Consider the following 23,285-nt stretch of genomic DNA (forward strand, 5'->3'; position numbering starts at 1 on the left):
GTTCTATTGGATCTGAATGTAGAACAATGTATTTGCACATTGCTTTGTGCAGATGTATTTGGTTGTGTTCTAATGTATATATTATTATATATTGAAAACTGCAAAATGTAGATGTTTTGTAGTTGTTTTTACTGCTCCAAAATATTGTTTGAATTGTATCGTATCACATTGCTTTATATACTGAATATATTTCCTTCTACACTCTTTTGAAATAGTTTCATGCTGTGTCCTATGAGTAACATATGTAATATGTAATTTAATAATATATGTAATATCAGGTATATATCTTTTGTGCATGAGTCATATTCCATTCATCATATGTGTTGCAATGTATCCCATAGTGCAGTGTATTGCTTTGCATCTCATCATACTGTTATACTCATACTTATTTGTTGTACACTCCACAAAGGTATATTACTGTATATATCATATATGTGCTATGCAAAGGGTGGAAGAAGTACTTACTACTACTAAAATAACAAATCTACAGTGTAAAAAGTACTTGAAAAAAAAAGTATTGACATCAAAATATACTTTAAATAACAAGACTAAAAGTACTCGTTACGCTGAATGACCCATTTAAGCAGCATATATTTTTATTTATATTATTAAATTGTTTGTTGCATTAATGTGTTCATCACTTCAATGGTGTACAGGTTTATTTGAATAAATATACACCACTTGTTAACTTAGCATATTTATGGTAATTTATGTGTCTATTTATATTTTGTATTAGCCTAAACCTGCAAAGAATCTAGTAGCTAAATCTGTAAAATAAATGTAGTGGAGTAAAACTGCAACATTAGCCGACAAAATAATGCAATAAAAGTATAAAGTGGTATCATTTGAGAACACTCAAATAAAGTAAAAGTAACTCAATACTTTACTCAAGCACAGTACTTGAGTAAACTGTAGTAACATTACAGCAACGGCGCTATGTGTCAGTTTGTCATTAACCCTACAGAGTTGTTTCTGGAGTGTGTTTTTCTGAGTGTCACATTTCTGTGTCACACTTCAACAGCTCCACTCACCCTCATCACAATGTGGTACCTGAAGGCAACATATATCTCCTCTCCTCCTCCCCTCTACATTTTCTCCTTTGTCTGTCTCTATCAGACCATAAAAACTTACATAATTCTGTTTCTGACCCCTTTTAGCCGTCTCCAACGATCCCTTCCCTTCTTATCTGTGTTATCTTTCCATTCATCGAGGCCCCTCCTCCCCTATTTGCTCCAATTGCTAACACACTGTGCTCATCCATTTCCTGCTTTTAATTAAACTATAACTCTCTGCTCTGCACGGATCACTGACACCCAGTAGAATAGTTATTTATTGGCAGATTACACTGTGTTCTGTAGTCACGAGGGGACAGTGAAAGGTCACCTGCTCCTTGAGAATGCTCCAGGACTTGTTCTGTAATATTGCTATAAATTAAGCCATGGGTCAATTGATTTTGATTAAATCCTGTCACCAGATTTTTACTTGCATATTTATATCAGAAATGTTATCTTCAAACAGCTATAGTGGACATAATAACACACACAGTGAAATTGGTCCTCTGCATTTAACCCATCCTAGTACTATAGGAGCAGTGGGCAGCTAACGTGGGGAGCAATGGGGAGGGGGATTGGAGATGACCGGTGCCTTGCTCAAGGGCACCACAGCAGGGCCCAGGAGGTGAACTGGGACCTCTCCAAGTAGCAGTCCACTTTCCATATTTCAAGTCTGTTTGGGGAATTGAACCGGGGACCCTACAATTCCCAGTCCAAGCCCCTACTGACTGAGCCACTGCTGGACACATTTTGAGATACTTGTGCTTTACCTGAGCATTCTCAGATTATGATACTTTATACTATATTTTACAAGCCAATATTTTAGTTTTTTTCCACTACATTATTTATCAGTTTTTGTTTCTAATTACTTTTTAAGTTTAGATTATCAGCTTACATAAAATATAAATCAATAAATAAACTCTGACATGTATTTACAAGTTAACATATCCACCCACAGGATACAGTAAATAGTTATTCAATGTAGCCCTATTATATATAGTGTTCTTGAAACTTAAATTCAATATTTTGACGCTAATACTTTTTCTACTTTTGCTCCAGTAAGATTTGGGGACTTTTCCTTTTAATAAAGAACATTTAAATGGAGTATTGCTTTTTTGACGGAAGGCAAGGCAAGTTTATTTATACAGCACCTTTCAACACAAGTTAGTTCAAAGTGCTTTACAAAAATGAAAGACGTTAAAAACAGTCATTAAAAAGCAAAGATAATCAAATAAACATAACAGGTATAATATACATCTCAGAGCTGACTTCTGTCCTCTCCAGATAAAACAACCTTTCCGTTTTACTGCTAGTCTTTTTGCTCTAACCTGATCCCATGTTACTTTTAAGTTTCCCTGGAACTATTCCTCTTTCACATTAGTTAAGTTTACCTTGTCTTTCTATGACTTTTTAGGATTCCTCCACGAACCAAGGTCTTGAAACCAAACAGTAGTACCTGGAGCTTTAAGTTTACATACAGGAATATATGGCTCAACTCACACACAGTCCAATTAAAAGCAGCTGCAAAAAGCAAAGAAAAAGACTAAAGTAACAAATCTGAGTACTTCTTCCACGTCTGGCTGTACGGTAGTTTCCACTTTATATTACTACAGTTAGCGGCTGGAAGTAGGACTGCTCCTTTCAGTGCTTTTTATTGTCAAACATGCGCGTCTGCAGGGTAATATTATACGAGGGAGATGACCTGTGATTCTAAAAGGTAAAAAGCATACCTAAAACTGATGAAATATTTAAGACTGTGGACAGTACCAGGACCCTGGAGCTGAGCCACCTGAATGGAGTGCAGACATGATGTTATCAGATTGATGCAATGTATTGCATCTCTACTTTTTAAAGTGATTATTTGATAACATTTTCAGGCACTACACTTATATGTCTGTTAAATTGTGTAGGCCTCAAGATGAACTTATGTCAAAAAAAGACTGAGATGTGGAAATGAAAAGCTCCTGTACATCATGGGCTGTCTTTTTAAGGGTATACTTCACACGCAACCTGAAGGCAGAAGTCCTAACACCCACTGTGACGACATCCTGGAGTATTTCTGCAGATGAATCATCTGCAGTCACAGAGACCAGAATGAGGAAGCTGTGTTTCACTGCAGCTGACAGAAGGAGATATGGTTCTTAATAAGTGTCTATTCCAAACATGGTTTCATGTGGCCAATAATACTCCCAGCATGTCTAAGAAGCCAGAACACGCAATTAAACCTCTACCTACCAAGACTAAATAAAAACAAAAGGTAAATGCTGTTCTTGCACGGGCACAGGAAGAATTGTCCCATTCAGGACCCGCCTTATTGAAATCCTTCAGTAAGTACATGTAAAGCTTGCAGGCATTCAAGACAAATGTATACTGGAACTCATTTGTTTTTTTGTTTTACTGTGAGACCTTGTGACGGGCCTCACAGGCCTAACCCTATGATAATGAACCCTCAGCAGAAAGAGGCTTGGGTTTGAATCCTTTTAACTGTAAGTCATGGTTTATTTCTCTTTCTTTGCAGCACCTCAAAAGACAGAAATAGTGACTACATGTGGCAAACCAGCGCTGAATAGCGTTAACATATGCAGAAACACTTTGAAGGTGGGTGCCTTTCAAAGTGTTTGTGTGGCTTTTCTTCTTCTTCTTCTTCTTTGGAGCTTGGTATTCAAATGTTGGATTTCCTGTGCAGTCACTCAGCAGTGAGACATTTACCATATAGGGATGCAACTGAGAGGAGGGAAGAGAAAAGAAGAACTAACAAGATTCACGTCTCAAGTCTCAACTCGTCGAACAGCTGAATCAGTATAGAAGCATGAACACAGCTCACCTCATAGTGATCAAGCCTGGTCTCTGTTTTATTGGAACGTGCTGAAATACACAATCATATATCATGGTTATTGACTGGTTCTATCCGAACCTGCTTAAAACTCAGATTATGAAAGGAGAGAAAGAGAAGGAGCTAGAAAGGACCTATCTATATGGGAAGCTGTTCTTATGCACCTATAGGTTTTGTAGCTGCTAACCCAGAGTGTTCTATTGTCTTTTTATGTTATCTTGGCCGTAAAAAGCTACCTTCCTGAAACTTCAACCAGCTTCTGCTACCATCATGACCATTGAATGTGCCTTTTCCTTTTTTCGAATTCAGAAGTATCTAGAATGGCACTCGGAAAGCTCAGACCTGTGCAAAGGCCAGTGTTCCTCCAATGGTCCTTTCTCCTCAGGTGGTAACTTGCTCTTACGATTTTGTTTTAACAGGTGGTCAAAAGGGGAAAAAAAGAGTCCAAACAAAAGATAATGCCCATGAACATACATTGAATTAATCATCACAAATTACATTTTGAGGGTCAAACTTTTCTAAAGACAAGGACATGAGATAAAGTCAGGGATTAGAAACCTGTTGCGTATTGACCGGAACTAGAAGCCACAGCAGCTGAACGGTACATCTCGTTACAGCGCTTTGACCTTTACTGTGACTCTACTGTCTGCAGATACATTTTTTATTTTTTAAGGAATAAAAATCAATTCAGGTATGTTTTGCAAAAGAGACAAACCTCTGTTAGAATTTACCCAAAAATATAATACTCTGAACATCCTTCATCATGTAGATCTCTTTGGTTTTAGAGATGTTGGTTACAATGAAAAGCATCAGCACATGGGTTTTTGTTATTTACCTCTGACCTCTTTGTTAACTTGAGGACATGATTTATAAAAAAAATAACTTAATGCTTCAGGGTGATCTGCACGCTTCTGATGTTGTGTAGATCTTGTAGAGCTGAGTCACAGACTGAAATGATAAGTAGCCTACAGCTAAGCTACGGTATACGTTAGAGATAAGTATCAACATGGTTACGATACTTACAGCATAGAAGGGAAAACGTTTTATTGATGAATCTAGCTACTGTCCTTGTTCAAACGTCAAACTGATTTATGACCTACTCATCAACTTTGGAAGTTGTTTGTGCTGTAAATGTACTCTTTACTTAGGTTCCAAAATGATATTCTTGTGGTTCATTTTATGCTCACACTGATTCATCATGGGCATCCTGTTGACAGAGTGTTTTGACGTGGGCAGATGGCTGCACATTCAGCTGTGTCGACGTGGGTGCATCCACTGTCCTACAAGACCTCATTACAATGCAACACACCCAGCTCAGTGCACTCACATAGTAAATCTCATGCCCTTAAAAGGCGTGTTTCAACTGCTGCTGTTCCTGCAAAGAGCTCTGAGTCTCTGCAGAACTCCTGTGCAGTCTCTACTGGTGAGAGATGGGATAGGACTGATTACAGTTCCTCCTCAAATTCCTGTAAATGCGTTTGCAAGTGATATATATCTGTTAATGGATAACATATACGTAGGCTTGGGGAGTAACGGATTACATGTAACAGGTTTACGTAATCAGGATACAAAAAAAAGTTACTGTTGCCTTACAATTACATAAACACAGATGTAATCAGATGACTGGTTCCATCTTTAAACATGGGGATTGCTAGCAGGATTACATTGTTACCAAACATTTTTGAAATAAAAATATTTATATAATAAAGGATACTTTTAATCATTTTTTAAACATTTTTTTTTTAATGCAGTAGGTGCATCAAACAAAGTACTGTGGTTACTTTCTATTCAAGTTTAAACCTAAATTGAAACTGCATTTTTAAACTTAGTTAAGATGACACGTTTCTGTGGTCTTACATAATACACTTGGTAAAACATCTATTTATTTTTCTGTTATATTGATTTGCTTTGCTTTGCATTTAATATTGAGGTAATCCTATAGTAACGGAAAGTAACTAGATTACATTACTTTCATATTGCGTTACTTACATTACGTTACTGATTACATTTTTAACATGTAACTAGTAATTGTAACGGAATACATTTTAATAGTAACCATCCATACCCTGCATATATAATGTGGTAAATTGGAAAAATATATTCATGATTAAAACGTTAAGTGTGAATCCACTACACTACCCTACATGCAACAGTGACTTCCTGCTGTATGTACTTGGTTTGTGGTTAAGTAGCCTAATGGGACATAGACGATGACAGGACATACAGAAGACTTACAACTGAAATCCTCAAATGAGTAAGATTTTATACAAACGTAACGTTGCAGTTTATGTACCTCATAGCTGTACTTTGTGGTTATACTGCAGTAGAGGCTCTAGGGTAAGACAGATGATATAGGCGCGATTATTTGATATCAGTCAGTAGAAAAATATTTGTGTCTGTGTTTGATGTTTTTAGACAACGATTTCAAAAAGCATAAATCCGACACGGTGCTGAGTTCGTGAACATACCCTTACTAAACAACAGCCAATAATTTCCGCCTCCCCACCCCATGGACCAATTACGACGAAGCAGGGGGACATTTGGCTCCTTTCATTGGCTACAACAAATGTCATCCGTATGAGAACCAGGAAGTTTACATTTGTTGTCACTGTGGGACATGGATCATGAATGTATAAAGAGAAAAGCTTAGCTGCTCTTCTGAACAGGTTAGCGTCACATTAACGTTCATTTAGAAGTTTCTTAGCTTTTAGGACGTAATGCGGTAGGCTCTGTGCTGTAGCAACATGAATGGAAGCGGAGTAGCCTAACGTTAATGCTGTGCTTTGCTCTAGCGTTAGCTCAGTGAATCACCTGTAAGCCAGCTGCATCATTGCTTTTACAGTCAATGCTACCTTTAATAAATCAACAGTACATATGCTATTGTTTTACATTAAATCCGTATATTTTGGCCATTTAGTATTTGGGTTATGAAGACCTCGAAAAAATTAGTGATAACTAAATCATTGCTACTTTAAATATAACACAGTGTGAAACAGGTGCTGAGGAGCTCTATAGTCCTGTAGGCTACGGCAGATGTTACATAAAAGTACAGCCATCAAAATGTACTTAAAGTAGCGACAGTAAAAGTAGTCATTGTTTGATTGGTCCATTCCAGAATAATATCTCTGATATCTTTTATAATGATTGATCATTAAAGTGTTCTCAGAGCTGGTAAAGGTGCAGCTAGTTTGAATGGCTTTGTATACTGCAGGGTAGCTGCTGAATTTACTGCAGGTGAACTAAAGTCTGATTTAAGGGAGATTATATTTACCATCATTAATCCTAATCCAAAACTAAAGATACTGAATACATGTATAGGAGTAAAAGTACTCCATTTCCCTCTGAATTGTAGTGGAGTAGAAGTAAAGACGAATGAAAATACTCAAGTAAAGACTCACAATTGCACTTAAATACAGTACTTCGGTAAATGTACAGCACTGGGTGTGACACACTTGATAATAACTCAATATTATAATAAAAGGCAATAACTTGTGGTGAGGGGTTATATCTACACTTTGCTTCATTGAAGGGGTCATACACCTGAAAGGTTTGGAACCACTGCCCTTCTGAATGATTAATAAGCCCAATAATAAGTAGATGAATAATAACAGCAGCAGCCGTGATGATGTTGCTGGGTTAGGTGACACCTCTTGTACCCTGCTGTATGTGTACGTAACGACTGGTGTGTGGTGCTGCTCTTTGTGTTTGATTGCAGAGCATCATGGGTAACACGGAGAGTGTGTCGGTGCAGAAGCGACTGGCCCGCTTTCGCCCGGAGGAGCGGCCCATTGTGGAGGGGGTCTTTGACAAGCTCCAAGGCGGCGCTGGGGGCTCTTCAGGAACCCCAGGGAAGACACCAGCAGGAAAGACTCTAACCCTGGAAATGCTGCAGGTGTGTTTGTTTAAACAGTAAATACAAATACAGCTGTTGGTTGTCAACAGTTCAAAGTATTGTCAGTTCAGGTCTAACACTGTTTAGCAGATGAAACTCTTCTGTGGTAAAACACTCTCTTGATCGAAAAGATTTCTAAAAGTTTCCAGTCCACCAGGAGTCTGAGAAACACAGACATTTTGGAGAATGTCCAGTTGTTCAAACTCTAATATAGACTTAACTTCTTTCTTATCTTTGTTTACACACAAATGTAATATTTTGACTTAATTAACTACTACATTTAATTTGTTGTTCTTTTTATTTAAGTGACGTTATACACATTTGTTAAAGATTCAGAAATTTGCTGCATATTTCCTGCTTCTTTCACTAAAAATCATTGCTGTCAACCCCGCTTTGTCTCCTCCTAGTCCTCAATGGGCAGCGTGGCCCCTGAATCTATGGTAAGGAGGGTCTATCAGTGCATGTGCAGCATTGATCCTGGAGTGGCAGCCCCCCCAGCTGCTGGGAAGAGTAGCTCCTCTGCTGCCTCTGGAGTCGGGCGAGAGCAGCTGGTGATCTTTCTGTCCGACACCCTGAGGGGCACTGCAGAGGAACGGGCCCCTCTGGTCAGGGCGATGGCCCAGCGAGGAGCCGGGGCAGTTACTGCTGTCACCTGTGAGCAGGTAGCAGAGGTAAAATGAGATACTCATTTCTTTTAATTTGTAGTTTTTCTCTCCTTCTCTACTTTTTTACTGTCACAGCCCTCCCTGCTCATTCTGCAACCTCCATCGCTCCATACTGATGTGCTATTATGGCCCTTTTTTCCTTTCTCCACAGCTCCTTGAGGACCTGATTTCTACTGTAGTTCAGATTCTGGTCCACAGAGGGCGCCTGCAGGCCTGGAAGCCTGAGAGGATGGGTGATAGTTCTCTGGGTGTCAAACTGCTGGCAGAGCAGATGTGTTCTGAGCTTAAACCCTCAGGTAAACAGCTGGTAGGAGGGTTTTTGAACGTATTAAAGAAATTAGACTCACTCTGTGTAGCAACAAAATTCCCACTGAATTAAGCCGCTTAACAGGCTAAATTTGGTTCATAATTGTGACTCGTTCCCAATGAGCAGCCGTACTGAAGTTCTAGTTCCATCCAATTTAATTAAACAAACAAGCAATTACAGCAAGACCAAACGGTCAACAAAATCTGAACCAAATCACCCTCTATTGTCCATCACACAACCTCTCCTCTCCTCTCCTCTCCTCTCCTCTCCTCTCCTCTCCTCTCCTCTCCTCTCCTCTCCTCTCCTCTCCTCTCCTCTCCTCTCAGATCAGGGTGGTTGTGATGTTTCTTGTCTGGAGGACTGGATCTTCAGGATCCCACAGGTCTCGTTGTACCTTGAGATGCTGGTATCTGAGGGTCTAGATGTGTCCCTGAGCGGCCGGCCGGCCCCCACCCTGCTGCCCCGCTGCAGGGAGACTCCTTGGAAAGATCTCAGGTGTCTGCTGGACCTTCCCTCCCTCATGTTCCTGGCACCACAGGTCAGAATACTTGTCGAGAGACTTCAGTGATGCTTGTGAACTTATTGGGATCAGCTGTTCTTTAGAAATCTGCTATCACCAGTTTGCCCAGTCAGCACCTGCGCTGTATGCCAATCAAAATCCACACACCATCACAGCCACGTCCAGGAATGGCCACTATGGGACGTGTGTGTATGTTTTATTTCACAACAAAGCGTGCGTGTCCATGCCGGTATATTACCTGTGATAGAAATGAAGATGAGTGTGTGCTTATGTGTTTGTTTTTAAGACCCAAAAATCTTTGAATTCCCACAATGTTTTTTCTAACCAAATATTTTAGTTGATACAAAAACATGTGTTGCCATTTGAAGCAATAAAACACATTTTTCTTGCACCATGAAATAAAATCTAATATTTATCTGACGCAGTATACTTTTGGTCTGGCCTACTACGAAATATTCGTTTTTACACATTACAAAAGACAGGACCAAATGTGCTTTTACGTTGAATAAGTATGAGCATAAATTGATCACGTTTGGGAAATGAATGATAAACAAAGATAAAGCACTATAAGACATGAATGTGCAGCAGGCAGCGTTATTTAAACGCTCTTACGTTTACCTGAACTCACTTATTCACACAGTTTTGGGTTAGTCTTAGATTTAGGTTAGATAACTCATCAGTAAACTTTTTGCTTCTGTATGTTTGACAAAGTGAACAGTTCCCTAGAACATAGGTTCCCAATGTTAGGGTGAGTCCTTTCAGGGGGTCACAGGACACACAATAACAGTAACACATTATTCATTTAGGCCATCTGCTAGGGCAGACATCAGAGAAAGTAGCCAGCTGGTAGGCAGCATACATTTTTTACTGTTTATTTCATCCAATCACACTGTCTTGATTAGTGTGTATTTGATATTATATCTTTGCACATCAGAATTCGATACATTTTAAGAGAAAAAGTTCAATAAATATGTGTGTGGGTATGTGATACTAACGAAGATCTGTACTCAAATCAGCAGCTGTGCTAAATAGTGTCATTTGTCCATTGAAATATACAAATATGAGTTTAGTTTGTTGTCCGCGTATATTCACATGCAGTGTAGACATTATACAATCTTGTAAAACATGTGAATTTATATGTTTCTACACAGTGAAAGCCCCACTACACCATTAACCTCTGTTCATTGTTTATGCTTGATCGCAAAGATAAAAATACATTGGTGCTGTTTGGTTTCTATAAGAGGAACTAAGAGCTGTGAGAGCGTTGCGTCAGGTTTGGTGTCATTAACAGTAAAGCAGGCGAGAGAGGAGGAACAGGCGTTTCCATCATATTGTGCAGCAGTAATGTGATTACCAGCTTCCTGACTGTGATCTACCTTGAGCAAGGCACCAAACACCAAAGTATGTGTATTAAGAACAGAGAACAGAGGGGAAAAGTGAATTTCTCAATTCAATCCCTTAAGGTTCATCTTAATGGTAATCTTACTGCAGCAGTCTGAAGCAGCAGACAGGAGTACCGGCAGGAAGCCAAGTAATGCGCTGCTGCGGGGGTGGGGGGGTTAAATCGATGTTGTATATTGGATTGTTTGTTTGGAATATTTTCACCCCTTTCCTCTGCCATCAGACAGCTCTTTATGAAGTGAACCAAATCTGTTAAATATGCTCTCTTCAGAGCCACCAGAATGTCAACAGTAAGGTCAGTAGAGCACTGGAGGAGTGGCTCTACAGCGCCCTCTCAGTTTGTTAGGATGTGTTATTGTGCCACTTTGGCCTTCAAGGTCCCCTATTATACAAAATGCACTTTTTGATCTCTTTTATACAAATATATGTGTCCCCGGTGTGCAGGCCCGGCGCTGACCAATGTGCCGCCCTAGGCAAGGTTTTAGCTTGCGCCCCAATCTTAAACCCCCCCCCCCATGAGCATGATTGGCTCTGTAGTAGTTTGCTTAGCATTCGCCTATACTGCCTACGCCCAGGGCCGGCCCTGGTTAAGAGAAAGACGCCACTAGAGGGCGCCCCCCACCAATTCGGGCGCTCCCCCCATGACGCTCCAAAGGGGTGTGGCCAGCAGCAGCTCCAAAGGGGCGTGGCCAGCAGCAACTAGTTCATTTAAAGCTACAGTCACAGAATCAGCACTTCAGGAACAGGGCTGAAATAGAGGGGGATGAGGCATGCTACAATGGGGGATCTGTTTGGTATTTTGAGCAAAACACTTCAGACATGTTTTGTATAGATATGGCCCTACAATATATTGTTCAAATATAGTATAATAGGAGACCTTTAAGGGTAAGTTCAGATTCACCAGCTAATACATTTTCATTCATTCGTGCGCCTGTGTTATCATCTTGATCTCTCCAGTTGCCAGACAGCTACAGCGCACCCTGGAAACTGGTGTTCTCCACACACCTGCACGGGGAAAGCTTCACCAGGATGGTTACCGGTCTGACCAAGTGTGGCCCCACCCTTCTGCTCATCAGAGACACCAAGGGCCATGTTTTCGGGGGCTTCGCCTCCCACACCTGGGAGCTCAAACCTAAGTTCCAGGGTGAGAGAAGACAGCACTCCCTTGTTGAGACTCAGATTATCTGTGCTGTGTGAGGAGCACCATCTCTTCTTTACCAGCTGCCTTCAACAGTGTGATGAAGGGCACAAACACATCAGCCTTCTCTCTCACTTTACCATGTAGACCAATGCTACATAGCTTAGCATCTTAAATACTAGACTAGATACTAAATTCATAATGTACCTCAAATCATTGTCACTATTTATCTAACACTAAAGTGAAGATGATGATGATGAAGATTCAACTTTATTGTCATTGCACAGAGTACAAGTACTAGGACAACGAAATGCGGTCTCTGCATTTGACCCATCCTAGTGTTAGGAGCAGTGGGCTGCCATTATGTACGGCGCCCGGGGAGCAGTGTAGGTAACCAGTGTCTTGCTCAGGGACACCACGGTGGCACTTGGTCTTTCGGGGACTTGAACTGGTGACCTTCCAGTTCCCAGGCCAAGCCCCTATGGACTTCGCCACCACCGCTACCAAATTGAGCTCATCTTAGCATAAGCTATAGTTATACAACAGCTGACCAGTGACAGCTTGACATTTTTTAATATCATGTCCTTATTAAAGAAAGACAATGCATAGAAATACATTCATTAAAAAAGAGAAGAGATGATTTCTTCCAGATTTAGCTTTTAGCTTATTTCCACCTGATTTGTACAGTGCAGTATATTAGCAAGTAGCACAAGTTGTAAGTAATTATTACATCTTAAGCTAACGTTAGAGTTTATTATATTTGAAGGCTCATACAAACGCTCATACAGCGTGGCACTTACTGTTTGCCACCATGTTTACATGACATCAGAAAGCTGCTATAGGATTAAAATCAATTTCGAAGCTGTACACAAACACTTTGTCTTGGAGTGTCATTGCATGGTCACAATTTCCGATAGCTGTACATCAGGAACGTGCAGATTTCGAAAGTGTGTTGCTGTTTCTCATTCTCTTATGTTGGGAAAAACCATTGCAATGTACACACAACTAAAACAACTTTTGAATAATCGCTAATCAGATTTTACATTTTACAATTTTGATTTAGTTTAAGAGTTAATGGAAAAAAAACACACAACATTTAAAAAAAAAAGCTAAATAAACATATTTATATAAAATTAAGTCAAAGTAAGAATCTGCAAGAAAAAGACCAAATAAAATAAAAAGATATATATATATATTTATATATATATATATATATATATATATATATATAAACATAATAAGTAAAAGTTAAATATCCAGTGAAAAAGAAAATAAACATATTTAAATAAAGAAGACATAACATTAGAGAGATTTTCCAATCCAGGAACCAATGGTTTATAGATTTCGGTTTACAGCTGAATTCCAATATTTAAAGCATCTGAACAGTTTATGAACATTTAGATTTTTCTGGCATGCACTCGTGAAATGTGATGTTTTTGAAGATAGCAGTTTATTTGGGCTCCTAAATCCATGATGCCGTGTAGGAGCGGCGCTCACATCAGGACTGATATACAGCTCTGATAAAGAACAAACTCTGGAGGTAATGCTACCTGTTTGAATACTGCGGTCAGTCTCTTGACTTTTCTCTCAGATCTCCATCATTTGTGTGTGTGTGTGTGTGTGTGTGTGTGTGTGTGTGTGTGTGTGTGTGTGTGTGTGTGTGTGTGTGTGTGTGTGTGTGTGTGTGTGTGTGTGTGTGTGTGTGTGTGTGTGTGTGTGTGTGTGTGTGTGTGTGTGTGTGTGTGTGTGCAGGTGACTCCAGATGCTTCCTGTTCACTGTGTTCCCCAGACTGAGAGTTTACACAGCGACAGGATATAACGAACACTTCATGTACCTCAACCAGAACCAGCAGACCATGCCCAATGGACTGGTGAGACTGCACCGTTTAAAAGTTTGAGTTTAGGAATTAAAATTATTATGCATTCTGTTTTCTTTGAGGTTGGCCACTGTCTTAAAACGTTCTTAAAATATAATGATGTCATTTATTTTACATACCTATTCAATATATGTATCACCAACAGATATAATCACTTACTGTTCTTGACTATAGTGAAAAACCTCCACAGAGTTGTGACCCAAAGAAAAGCTAGCAACTCCTCTCTGATAGGCTAACTGTGTGTTTTCTGCTGAACACCAAACTAGGTTGAGGACATTTTTTGAAACTGTACCAACAGTATGGTGAACACAACACTATGGGTGCTTTTTGTTCCCAGAAATAAATGAATCAATGCCTGCAGCTTTAACAGCTGGGTAACATCTGGAACATGGTTATCTCTTAATAAGTGGTTTTGGTTTTCTTATTTAAGGAAGTTGCACTACTACCCTTCTTATGTTAAATACAAGGAAACAGGCAGAACCCCACCCTCACAAGAAAAGAAAGAGGTCACAGCATTGTATAACTTCCACATCCTGATACATTTCACATGACAAAGAAGAAATAACACCCCAAAGAAGAGATACAAAAACTAAAAATAAATAAAACTGTATTTAAAAAAGGGGGGAACACTTAGACTTAGTCAGGGGGTAGGACTTTCAGTAAGTTAAAATATGGTATAAAGGGCTGCCATTTCCTATCCTATCCTTTTAATTTGTACCTGATCTTCTCCAACTTTAGAAAGTATAACATCCTGCAGCCATTGAGAGGTGGAAGGGGCTCTCTAAGGTCCCCGGTGTAAAGGTTTAATGTATTTCCATTTGACATTAGAAAAGTCCTGTCCTCATGAAGTCTGATGTAATCAAATCTAGGTTAATTAAGGCAGCTCTAGGAAGGAAGGAAAAACACCCCAAAGAGAGACCTTATTATTACTTTTTCACTCTTCATGTGGTCTCCATCAGGGTATGGGGGGGCAGCATGGATACTTCGGCCTGTGGCTGGATAGTGATTTCGGCCACGGTCACAGCCGTGCACGGCCCAAGTGCACCACATACGGCAGCCCCGTGCTGTCTGCGGAGGAGGACTTCACCCTGGATTCTGTGGAGGTGTGGGCGGTGGGGAAACCCCCAGAACCAGAGGAGGTCAGAAAACACTCTCTCTTTCTTTCTCTTCTGCCTTATCTTTTTATCAGACAAAATAGAGGAAATAAAGACAGGGCGTAATGTGCTGTATCAGAACATTTGTTCAGTTGATTGTTTATCCTGCGAAAGTCAGGAAGGAAACATTCTTCATTAGAAGAAGTCATTACAAGACATTTTATTTTGAATTGTACTCTCACTCTGCTGCTGCTTTAACTCCTGGTTTCCCTTTGGGAATCAATAGAGGTCCATCTTATCTTACAAACAGTCCCAGTGCCAGCTCACTTCAGTTCCTGAGTTTGTCCCAGCAGTAATAGGCTGATGCTGTGGGTAGAGACAGAGGGAGAAAGCAGCAGGGCCCTCTGCTGGGTGGTGAGGAGCTGACAGGAGCTGGAGGACAGATGTGGGGGTGAGACAGGAGGACAGGGAGACAGAAACAGGTGCAGCAATGGCTGTAGCTTTTGCCTGCCTTTTTTTCTAGCATAGAGTCAGGAGGAGCAGACCTTTTTCTGAAATAAGGCACTTTTTTTAATTTCTACAATTTGTCACGCACTGACATCCACTTTCAGTGGAATACAAAATTACCTCCCATCCTTTCTTTTTGTATTCATCCAAAAGAGAATGCAGAAGACCTGAGCGGCAGGAGAGGAAAATAAATTCTGGTGATCCTTTTTTCTCCGCGTGATCTCGTTTCCCCTCTTTGTTAATGGGTGACAGGTGAAACACAGGTTTTGCCATGATGCACATTCTGGTTCCTTATTTATTTTCCTTTTGTAAAAAAAAGTGGGAAATAAGTATTGTCAGATTCCTTTTTGGATTAAATATTTTTAGTTGTTTTATTCATTTGAGCCCCAACAGGCGTAAGTTACTACCTCATGTCCTAAACTGACAACAAAATGTCACCTGCACAGGCTTTTTCCCACTTGTCACAGATGAATTTAAAAAGGTAACTAAGACATTGTTATCCATGCCAAAAACTACTTTTTCAAAATTGTTATTTTACCTTTATTCTCAAACTTGTGGAAGGTCAGAAACAAAAAGAGAAAACAGTTGAGGGCAGACTTAGAAACTAGATCAGCAGCAGGTTTTCCCTTACTTTTCATTTCCTTCAGACTATAAAGTGTTAAACCTGAGCTCTCTCTCTATGTTCTGTGTCTCAGGGCGAGGAGGGACGGGGCAAAAAGAGTGTCCTGGATATGGACCCCGAAGTCCAGGCCATGATGGAGATGACGGGGAAGACTCTACACAGTCAGGGCCTCAGGGAGCCAGAGGAGGATCAGGAGCAGTGAGGGGGACCGGGGGGGGGGCACAAGAACAATGTCCCGTCCACCTGGTACTCAAAAAAACTTGCATTTGTCATATGATAACGCTAAATAACATTTACACCTCACCTAAAGACACGTGTCCAGTGTCAAATATACCAGATGTTTCCCTGCCTTTCATTTACAAAAGCACAGCACTGAAATCATTCTCTGACATGGATCAGCTGTTAGAGACGGGTTAGCTACGGAAGATGTCATCAAGACATCAACCGAGCTAACAAAGGCCTAACGAGGTCTAAAGGCTTTTAACGGGTCTTTAATGTCTTGATGATTGATAGAGTCCAAACTAAATGTAATGCACCCACATCATCTCAATTGTCATCTCATTAAATCTACTGATGAAAGTAACACAGCGAAATTGAAGGTTACACCACCAATATTCATGTTATATAACAGTTAAATATAACATGGATTTTCCTGAAGGTGAGCCCATTTTAAGAAAAGTCTAATTATAAAAAACTGTGGAAGATTATTTTTAAAGTGTTGAAAAAAACATTGTGTTTTGGGAGACAGAATCTGACACGGGCTCTTGTCAGCTTCTGTTCAGCTCAGGGGTGGCCACATACAGAAAAACAAACAAAGGTCTGGGCCCCTCACTAGAGGTGAGGTATAATGCCTCACAAGTTAACTCACAAGTTAGCAAAATCAAGCAAATGTAGGTAAATTATTCTTAATACTTGAATAAGCTTTAAGAAAACAAACAGCGTACATCACAGCTCTCCACAGGGTTTTATTATTAACTTTGGCAGCCTTACATCTGAAGCCTTCAAGCGTGTTATGTAAATTAGTAATTGGGCTTTTTTTATCAACTAAGATTTTTTCTAAGATTTTTTCAAATTTAAATGACTGAATTTATGTGAATATGAGGCTTATTATCACAAAAAAATACTGTGTAACAAATGTTTACATATATATTTAAGAAGTACAATATATAGTAAGACTAGCAAAAGTTTCAGGCCGGGGCCATATTCCATTATTCTTTAAGAATATGCTGAGGAATTAAAAAATGTTTAAATGGACCACAGGCCGCATTAGGCCCCTGGGCCTTAGTTTGGACACCCCTGGTGTAGGTGCTTCACCGTCAGTGTTTGTGAACATGTGTCGATTAATAATATTCTTATGATCCGATTAATAAATTCAACTGTCTCAGAAGCTGAGGAGAGACTTAGAGAATTACTCCACTACCAGAGAGGTTGACTGTTTATTCAGAGATTACAATTACTTCATCCCTCCTCAAACTGACCCTTTACAGACGAATAGAGGACTGCCGGAGAGGTGTCACCCTGACAGACCTGTGTTGTGTATGCAGATGTGATGTGTATTATATTGTCTTATCGCAGTGGTTCATGATTTCAAGTCAATTACAACTCACTGAGGACTTCAGCCCGACCAACATGTGTGATGTTATGAACAAATGTTTGCAATATCTTGAAGAAGCTAGCCAGTTTATCAGGGCTCAGACACATTATATATTTATTGTATATTTATAAGATGTATTGATTGAGTATATCAATCAAACAAAACGGAATAAAGTGTGGTGTAAGAGGTAGAGTGTTATCATGCAGTCAGCTCCTCCTTCAAGTTTTCATTGTTTCAAAGGGTTTAAACTGGGAGCAGAATTGTAGCCGAGGTCTCCTCTTTTCGAAAACAAACAGACCTGGGGATTAAAACCAGCAAAGCTCTCTCACGTTCTTGTCCCTGCACGCTGTTCTGCTGCTGGTAAAGCTAGCTCAACTCGCTAAAGACTCAAAACCAAGAAATAAAATGAGGTCTTGGATAAAGTTGTGACAGCTTCTGGCAGACAAGTGCAAGGCTGAGGTTTGCAATTGAATGGCAATATTAAAAACAGAAGAACAATCCCAGTTTGGGATAGATAAAGTATTTCTGATTTCTGAAATGGACCTTTCCCTTTATTAAAATGTAAGATTTCTCCTGGTTTGAAAATTGCTGGAAATATGTGTATAGCGTGAGTAAACAACCCTAAGAAATATATAAGGTACATGGGTCTAGTGAATTTTAGACATTTTAATGCGTTTATGTTCATCTGGTTGCTGACCAATGGAAAACACTTACATACCCTCAGCACCAGTGGGAGAGTACGCCCTCAAAACGAACCAGAGTATTGTAAATTTACATAAAATATGGATAATGGATAATTGGAACCACAGCTATAGATGAATTTGTACAATTATGCAGAAAGAATCATGATAATTACAAGGATTTCCTGTGTGTGAGTGTGTGTTGTGAATAAATTATTGCAGTGAATAAAGGAAACGCTGCCCCCGCTGGCTGGAAGGTTTAACTGCTGTCCCTGGTGTTTCAGCGCAGTGACATGTTGGTATCTTCATCTGATCATGACTGACTTTGAGACACGTAGTAAAAGTTGGCATGAAAATAAACGAGTGGATCTGCTCTGAGACTGAAAGGCTGCTCTGTATCTATATTCACCCCTTCCCCCCTTCTGTTCTGCTAACATGCAAATTACAGAGGCAAACTCCACATGCAAATGTCTTATATAATCTTACAGAAATTCACACAATGGCACGGTCGACATGGTTTCATGAAGAATGTTTGTTCTTGTCTTAATATTTGTTTATGGAAATCATTTTATTATTGTATTCCCAGAAATGTGAATACATTTTCAACTTGGATCACCCCATTGCATTACACCTTTTACACCCCAGTTACATAAAAAGGGTAATGGCTACTTAAGTACAATTCAGAGATAGGCTATATGTTACTTAAGTATTTATTTTAAAATGCTTACATTTATCCGCGATAACTCTAATTCAGAGAAGAATACTTTACTTTATAGATTACAGTAGCCAGCAGTGTATACATTAAAATACTGAAGCCACTTTATTCCTAATATTCCAGTGATATAAAGTATAAAGAAATAACTCAGACAGGGATCATGCTGCACCATAAAACGTTTAATATTTCAAACTTGAATTACATAGGGCTTATCAAATTTTTGCACTTTAACTTTAGTAAGGATTTAAAAGCAAGACATCTAGTGTAATAATGCAGGTTATTTTAACTAGTAATACTAAATACTGAATAAAGAGTAATATATTCTTACATTTTCTCTTCCATTCTTACTTTGAAATATATAACTGGGGTTGCTTCAGGTTTTTGGAATAATTCTGAGGATCAGTGGTGGAAAGTAACTACATTTACTCAATTACTGTACCTAAGTAGAATTTTGAGGGATTTGTTCTTTTTCTTGAGTATTGTACTTCTATCCCAGAGGTAAATGGTGTACTTTTGCTCCACTATATTTATTTAACTACCTTTAGTTCCTTTACAGATGTGGATTAATGATGTGAAATATAATCAACCTTAAATCAGACTTTAGTTCCTCCTGGAGTAAATTCAGCAGCTACCCTGCAGTATACAAAGTCATTCATATATATATACACAGAGTATTCCTACACTCTGGTACTTTTACTTAAGGACAAGATCTGAGTACTTTTTCCACCTCTGCTGGTTGTACTATTACTTAGAAGGCAACCGGTTGTGAATAATTCTTCATCCAGTAAAAAGGATAAGAGTAATTATCCTTTAATTTCCCCTAGCATTCATACTTTTGAAGGTATGACTGTGGTTGCTTCAGGTTAAATGAATAATTCTGAGGACCAGCTGAAAGGACATGAGGAGTCCTCACTGAAAAACACCTGTCAGTGTTTGAGGTGTGCTCTCCATCAGAGACAGAGGGCTGCAGCTCCCCCACACTGGCAACATATTAAAGTGTATTATGAATGTGTTCACAGCCTCAGAGTTCTGCTGTGCCACAGGCAGAGTAGTTTGCATAGATACCGTCCCTGCTTCCGGTCCTTTTTTTTATAACTTGTCGCTGTGCATATATTGCAAGTGAACTTTTACTTCCTTGTACACAGATAGAGGAACTGGCCGGTTTGCGGCTGGCCTTTTTGTCAACACTCTACATCCTCTGCAGCTTCTTTCATGACTTTCAAACCATGATCAGATAGAAAAGAAGCGGCAACAGAGCTGAACTAACACACTTACTACAGGTAAGACTTTTACTGCATTATAATAATTATAATACATGTGTTAGCAGGCAGCGGGTCAAGCTGCTGCTGCTGGAACCGTTTGAAAAATCCGCTTTCGACCGACAGCATACTGGGCTTCAGTGTGTGTGTGTGTGTGTGTGTGTGTGTGTGTGTGTGTGTGTGTGTGTGTGTGTGTGTGTGTGTGTGTGTGTAGTACCGGTTCCAGTGGAGTCGCAGGTTTGCTGGTTTCCCCATCACACTCACGTCTATCCACACATGCTACTGTGGCCTAATGCTGAACACGGATTTTGACCGTGTTGTAAAGTAACCAAGTACAAGTACTGCACTTAAGTACAATTTTGAGATACTTGTACTTTAAATGAGTATTTCCATTTTATGCTACTTTGTACTTATATTCCTCCCCCTACTACTGTGTAGATCTGGATTAATGATGGTAAATATAATCAACCCTTAAATCAGGGTCCATACAATACTCTTTTGCCTAATATTTAATACAACTTCTCACTTGTGTATTGCAGGCTTGATCCAGTTGTTGATTTCTTAGATTCATTACAAATAAAATGCAGTATACATAATTTACTATAGTTATAATGTTGAACTATTTTAGAGCAGTGTTTTGCTTTGTTGTTAAATCATATTGTATACTGAGAGGTGGAAGTACATTTACTTTAAACTGAAGTACTATTTTGGAATACTTTCCATTTTATGTTACTTCACACCCCACTTAATTTATGTGACAGCTAAAGTTACTTGTAACTTGAAGCATATGTAGATTCATAAAGAAAAGTATGCATTAGCAGTTTAATGATGATATATTAGTGTAGGTTAAACTGCCCAGCAGTGTAGATTATAAAGTAGTTTCAATTCACCGTGCATTACAAACTGCAAAAGTGCCATCAGTGTGATGTTCACATTAACGCATATAAAATATGACTTAATAGTATGATGGAGTCTCAAACGTGGCATTCTGCATAATGAGTACTTTTACTTTTGCTTTAGTTGATGCATGACTTGTACTTCTTGGTGTATTACATCTCTGTAAACTTTTGAACCATTTGAGCATTGTACGTCAAGACCTTTACAAATGTTCTACATCCAGAGGAAGCACTAAATTATTATATTTTTAATAAAAAAATTGCTTCAATTAACATTTAAATTAGTATATTTACTAACTATTATATGCTGCTTAGAGCTAGTATTAAGAACTCAACCAGGTTATAATCCTGTCTGTAATATACATTTTTTTTGTGAGTATGAAAACCTAACCAGCTAACAGCTAACAACCAACAGCTAACAACCAACAGCTAACAACCAACAGCTAACAGCTAACAACCAACAGCTAACAACCAACAGCTAACAGCTAACAACCAACAGCTAACAACCAACAGCTAACAGCTTACAACCAACAGCTAACAACCAACAGCTAACAGCTAACAACCACCAGCTAACAGCTAACAACCAACAGGTAACAGCTAACAACCAACAGCTAACAACCAACAGCTAACAGCTAACAGCTAACAACCAACAGCTAACAACCAACAGCTAACAGCTAACAGCTAACAGCTAACAACCAACAGCTAACAGCTAACAACCAACAGCTAACAGCTGACAACCAACAGCTAACAGCTAACAACTAGCAGCTAACAGCTGACAACCAATAGCTAAGAGCTAACAGCTAACTGTTTTTTCTCCTCCTTTATAGCCAGAGCTCAAGTACTGTTTGTGTGCTCATTTTATTGAAGACTCTGAAGTTTATAGATAATTTCCATTGTGCTATTAAATTGTATCATTGAAAAAGTTTGTAGAAATATGACCTCTGCTTTAACCTTTTGGCGGGTAAAATTAACATTCAAAATTTTATTTGAGCTGCATGAATCAGTTTTTGGCCATAATAAGCCACAACAGACGGACACACACAACATTCCTGATGTGTTTAATGTTCATTGTATTATGGCTGAAGATAACTTGTTGACAGATATTGAGAACTAGTATTGGTCATTCTGAGTCATCTTTCTGAGACAGCGCCAAACAAAACAAAAAGAGCTGAGCTATTTTAGTTTTCTGTGATACTCTTGCATCTGTCTATTATGTTGTGCTAAGTCCTCATCCAATATTATAGTATTTGCTTGTTAATCGACCAAAAAACAACTGTCACTTTAAAGTCTGAATGCTAAATAATACCTTGTTGATTCTGGGCTAAAATTACAAGTTTTTTCACATTGCTAAATCTGATAGTAAAGTAAAAATTGTAGGGCTGTTAACATTAACGTGTTATAGCTTTCAATTGATCTTGAATCCTAAATGTGTTAAAGAAAAAAATGTATGCAAATAATCACATTACCAAGTTTGATCCCAACTTCCTCCCATAATTCCTGTGTGGATTTTTACCATGCATTATGTGGTAAGGTACTGACACAAACTACGTGCTGCACTGGCTCTCCTCCAAATACAAGTAAATACTGGTATTTTAAACTTAAATGCATTTTTTTTTTATTCACTTGACACCACTAATAATTTGATGAGATCCCCCACTGCATGCATAATAAATGGCAAGCATCTGTGTCTTTTATGTGTTTGTATCACTCTAATGCGAGTTGTTCTCTTTTTATGACTTTAATGTTTCAAAGAAAGTCATTTGTTTTCTTATAATAAATCTGTATCTTTAAAAATATTTTTCTCAGAATTTACCTTTTAGCTCTTTTGCACAGTCTATCTTAATGTTGTTTTGAGTTGTGTGTGTGTGTGTGTGTGTGTGTGTGTGTGTGTGTGTGTGTGTGTGTGTGTGTGTGTGTGTGTGTGTGTGTGTGCGTATGTGCGTGCGTGCGTGCGTGTGTGTGTGTTTTAAAGATAGAGTATTCTGATAGATGAATCTAAACCACATTTAAAGAACAATGTGATTGCAGTCAGTGAACCGTGGTAAAACTAAGTTTAGGCTTAGAATACAAAATAAAAAAGAGTCATTTCTAAGCCACTCTTTACATTATCAAATAATGCTGTTTTTACCTACCAACTTAATTGTAAGTCGTTTATTTGTGTCTTTTTGGCAGAGGTCGAAAGAAGTACTACGATTTTTACTTAAGTAAAAGTAACAATATTACATTTTAATAC

The 23,285-nt window shown here is 38.9% G+C and overlaps 2 protein-coding genes across 4 annotated transcripts in view; both read left to right on the forward strand.

Moving 5' to 3' along the window:
- Window positions 1-6,090: 6,090 nt before the first annotated feature.
- On the forward strand, window positions 6,091-18,555 carry meak7 (MTOR associated protein, eak-7 homolog). 2 transcript variants are annotated; one of them, XM_063875453.1, is made up of 9 exons: window positions 6,091-6,139; window positions 7,601-7,777; window positions 8,185-8,448; window positions 8,594-8,738; window positions 9,076-9,287; window positions 11,628-11,814; window positions 13,561-13,679; window positions 14,645-14,824; window positions 15,982-18,555. In XM_063875453.1, the coding sequence occupies exons 2-9, from the start codon at window positions 7,607-7,609 to the stop codon at window positions 16,108-16,110; spliced, it is 1,407 nt and encodes a 468-aa protein (XP_063731523.1). In that variant the 5' UTR covers window positions 6,091-6,139; window positions 7,601-7,606; the 3' UTR covers window positions 16,111-18,555. The 2 variants fall into 2 exon arrangements, with proteins under 2 accessions (XP_063731523.1, XP_063731515.1); XM_063875445.1 differs by lacking the exon at window positions 6,091-6,139 and adding an exon at window positions 6,463-6,551.
- A 1,458-nt stretch (window positions 18,556-20,013) lies between these two features.
- Window positions 20,014-23,285, forward strand: part of plcg2 (phospholipase C, gamma 2) — a 35,603-nt gene continuing 32,331 nt past the window's right edge. For both annotated transcript variants that reach the window (XM_063901196.1, XM_063901204.1), the window contains exon 1: window positions 20,014-20,177. The gene's annotated coding sequence lies outside the window, so the exon portion shown is untranslated. The remainder of the gene's footprint in view (window positions 20,178-23,285) is intronic.

This window comes from Eleginops maclovinus, chromosome 2 (genome assembly GCF_036324505.1).
Source record: "Eleginops maclovinus isolate JMC-PN-2008 ecotype Puerto Natales chromosome 2, JC_Emac_rtc_rv5, whole genome shotgun sequence".
Lineage (NCBI taxonomy): Eukaryota > Metazoa > Chordata > Actinopteri > Perciformes > Eleginopidae > Eleginops > Eleginops maclovinus.

Coding starts and splice junctions, on each gene's coding strand:
- meak7 (XM_063875453.1), top strand. CDS start 7,607: ATGGGTAACACGGAGAGTGTGTCGGTGCAGAAGCGACTGGCCCGCTTT. Junction 8,739..9,075: donor TTCTGAGCTTAAACCCTCAG/GTAAACAGCTGG, acceptor CTCTCCTCTCAG/ATCAGGGTGGTTGTGATGTT. Junction 9,288..11,627: donor TCATGTTCCTGGCACCACAG/GTCAGAATACTT, acceptor TGATCTCTCCAG/TTGCCAGACAGCTACAGCGC.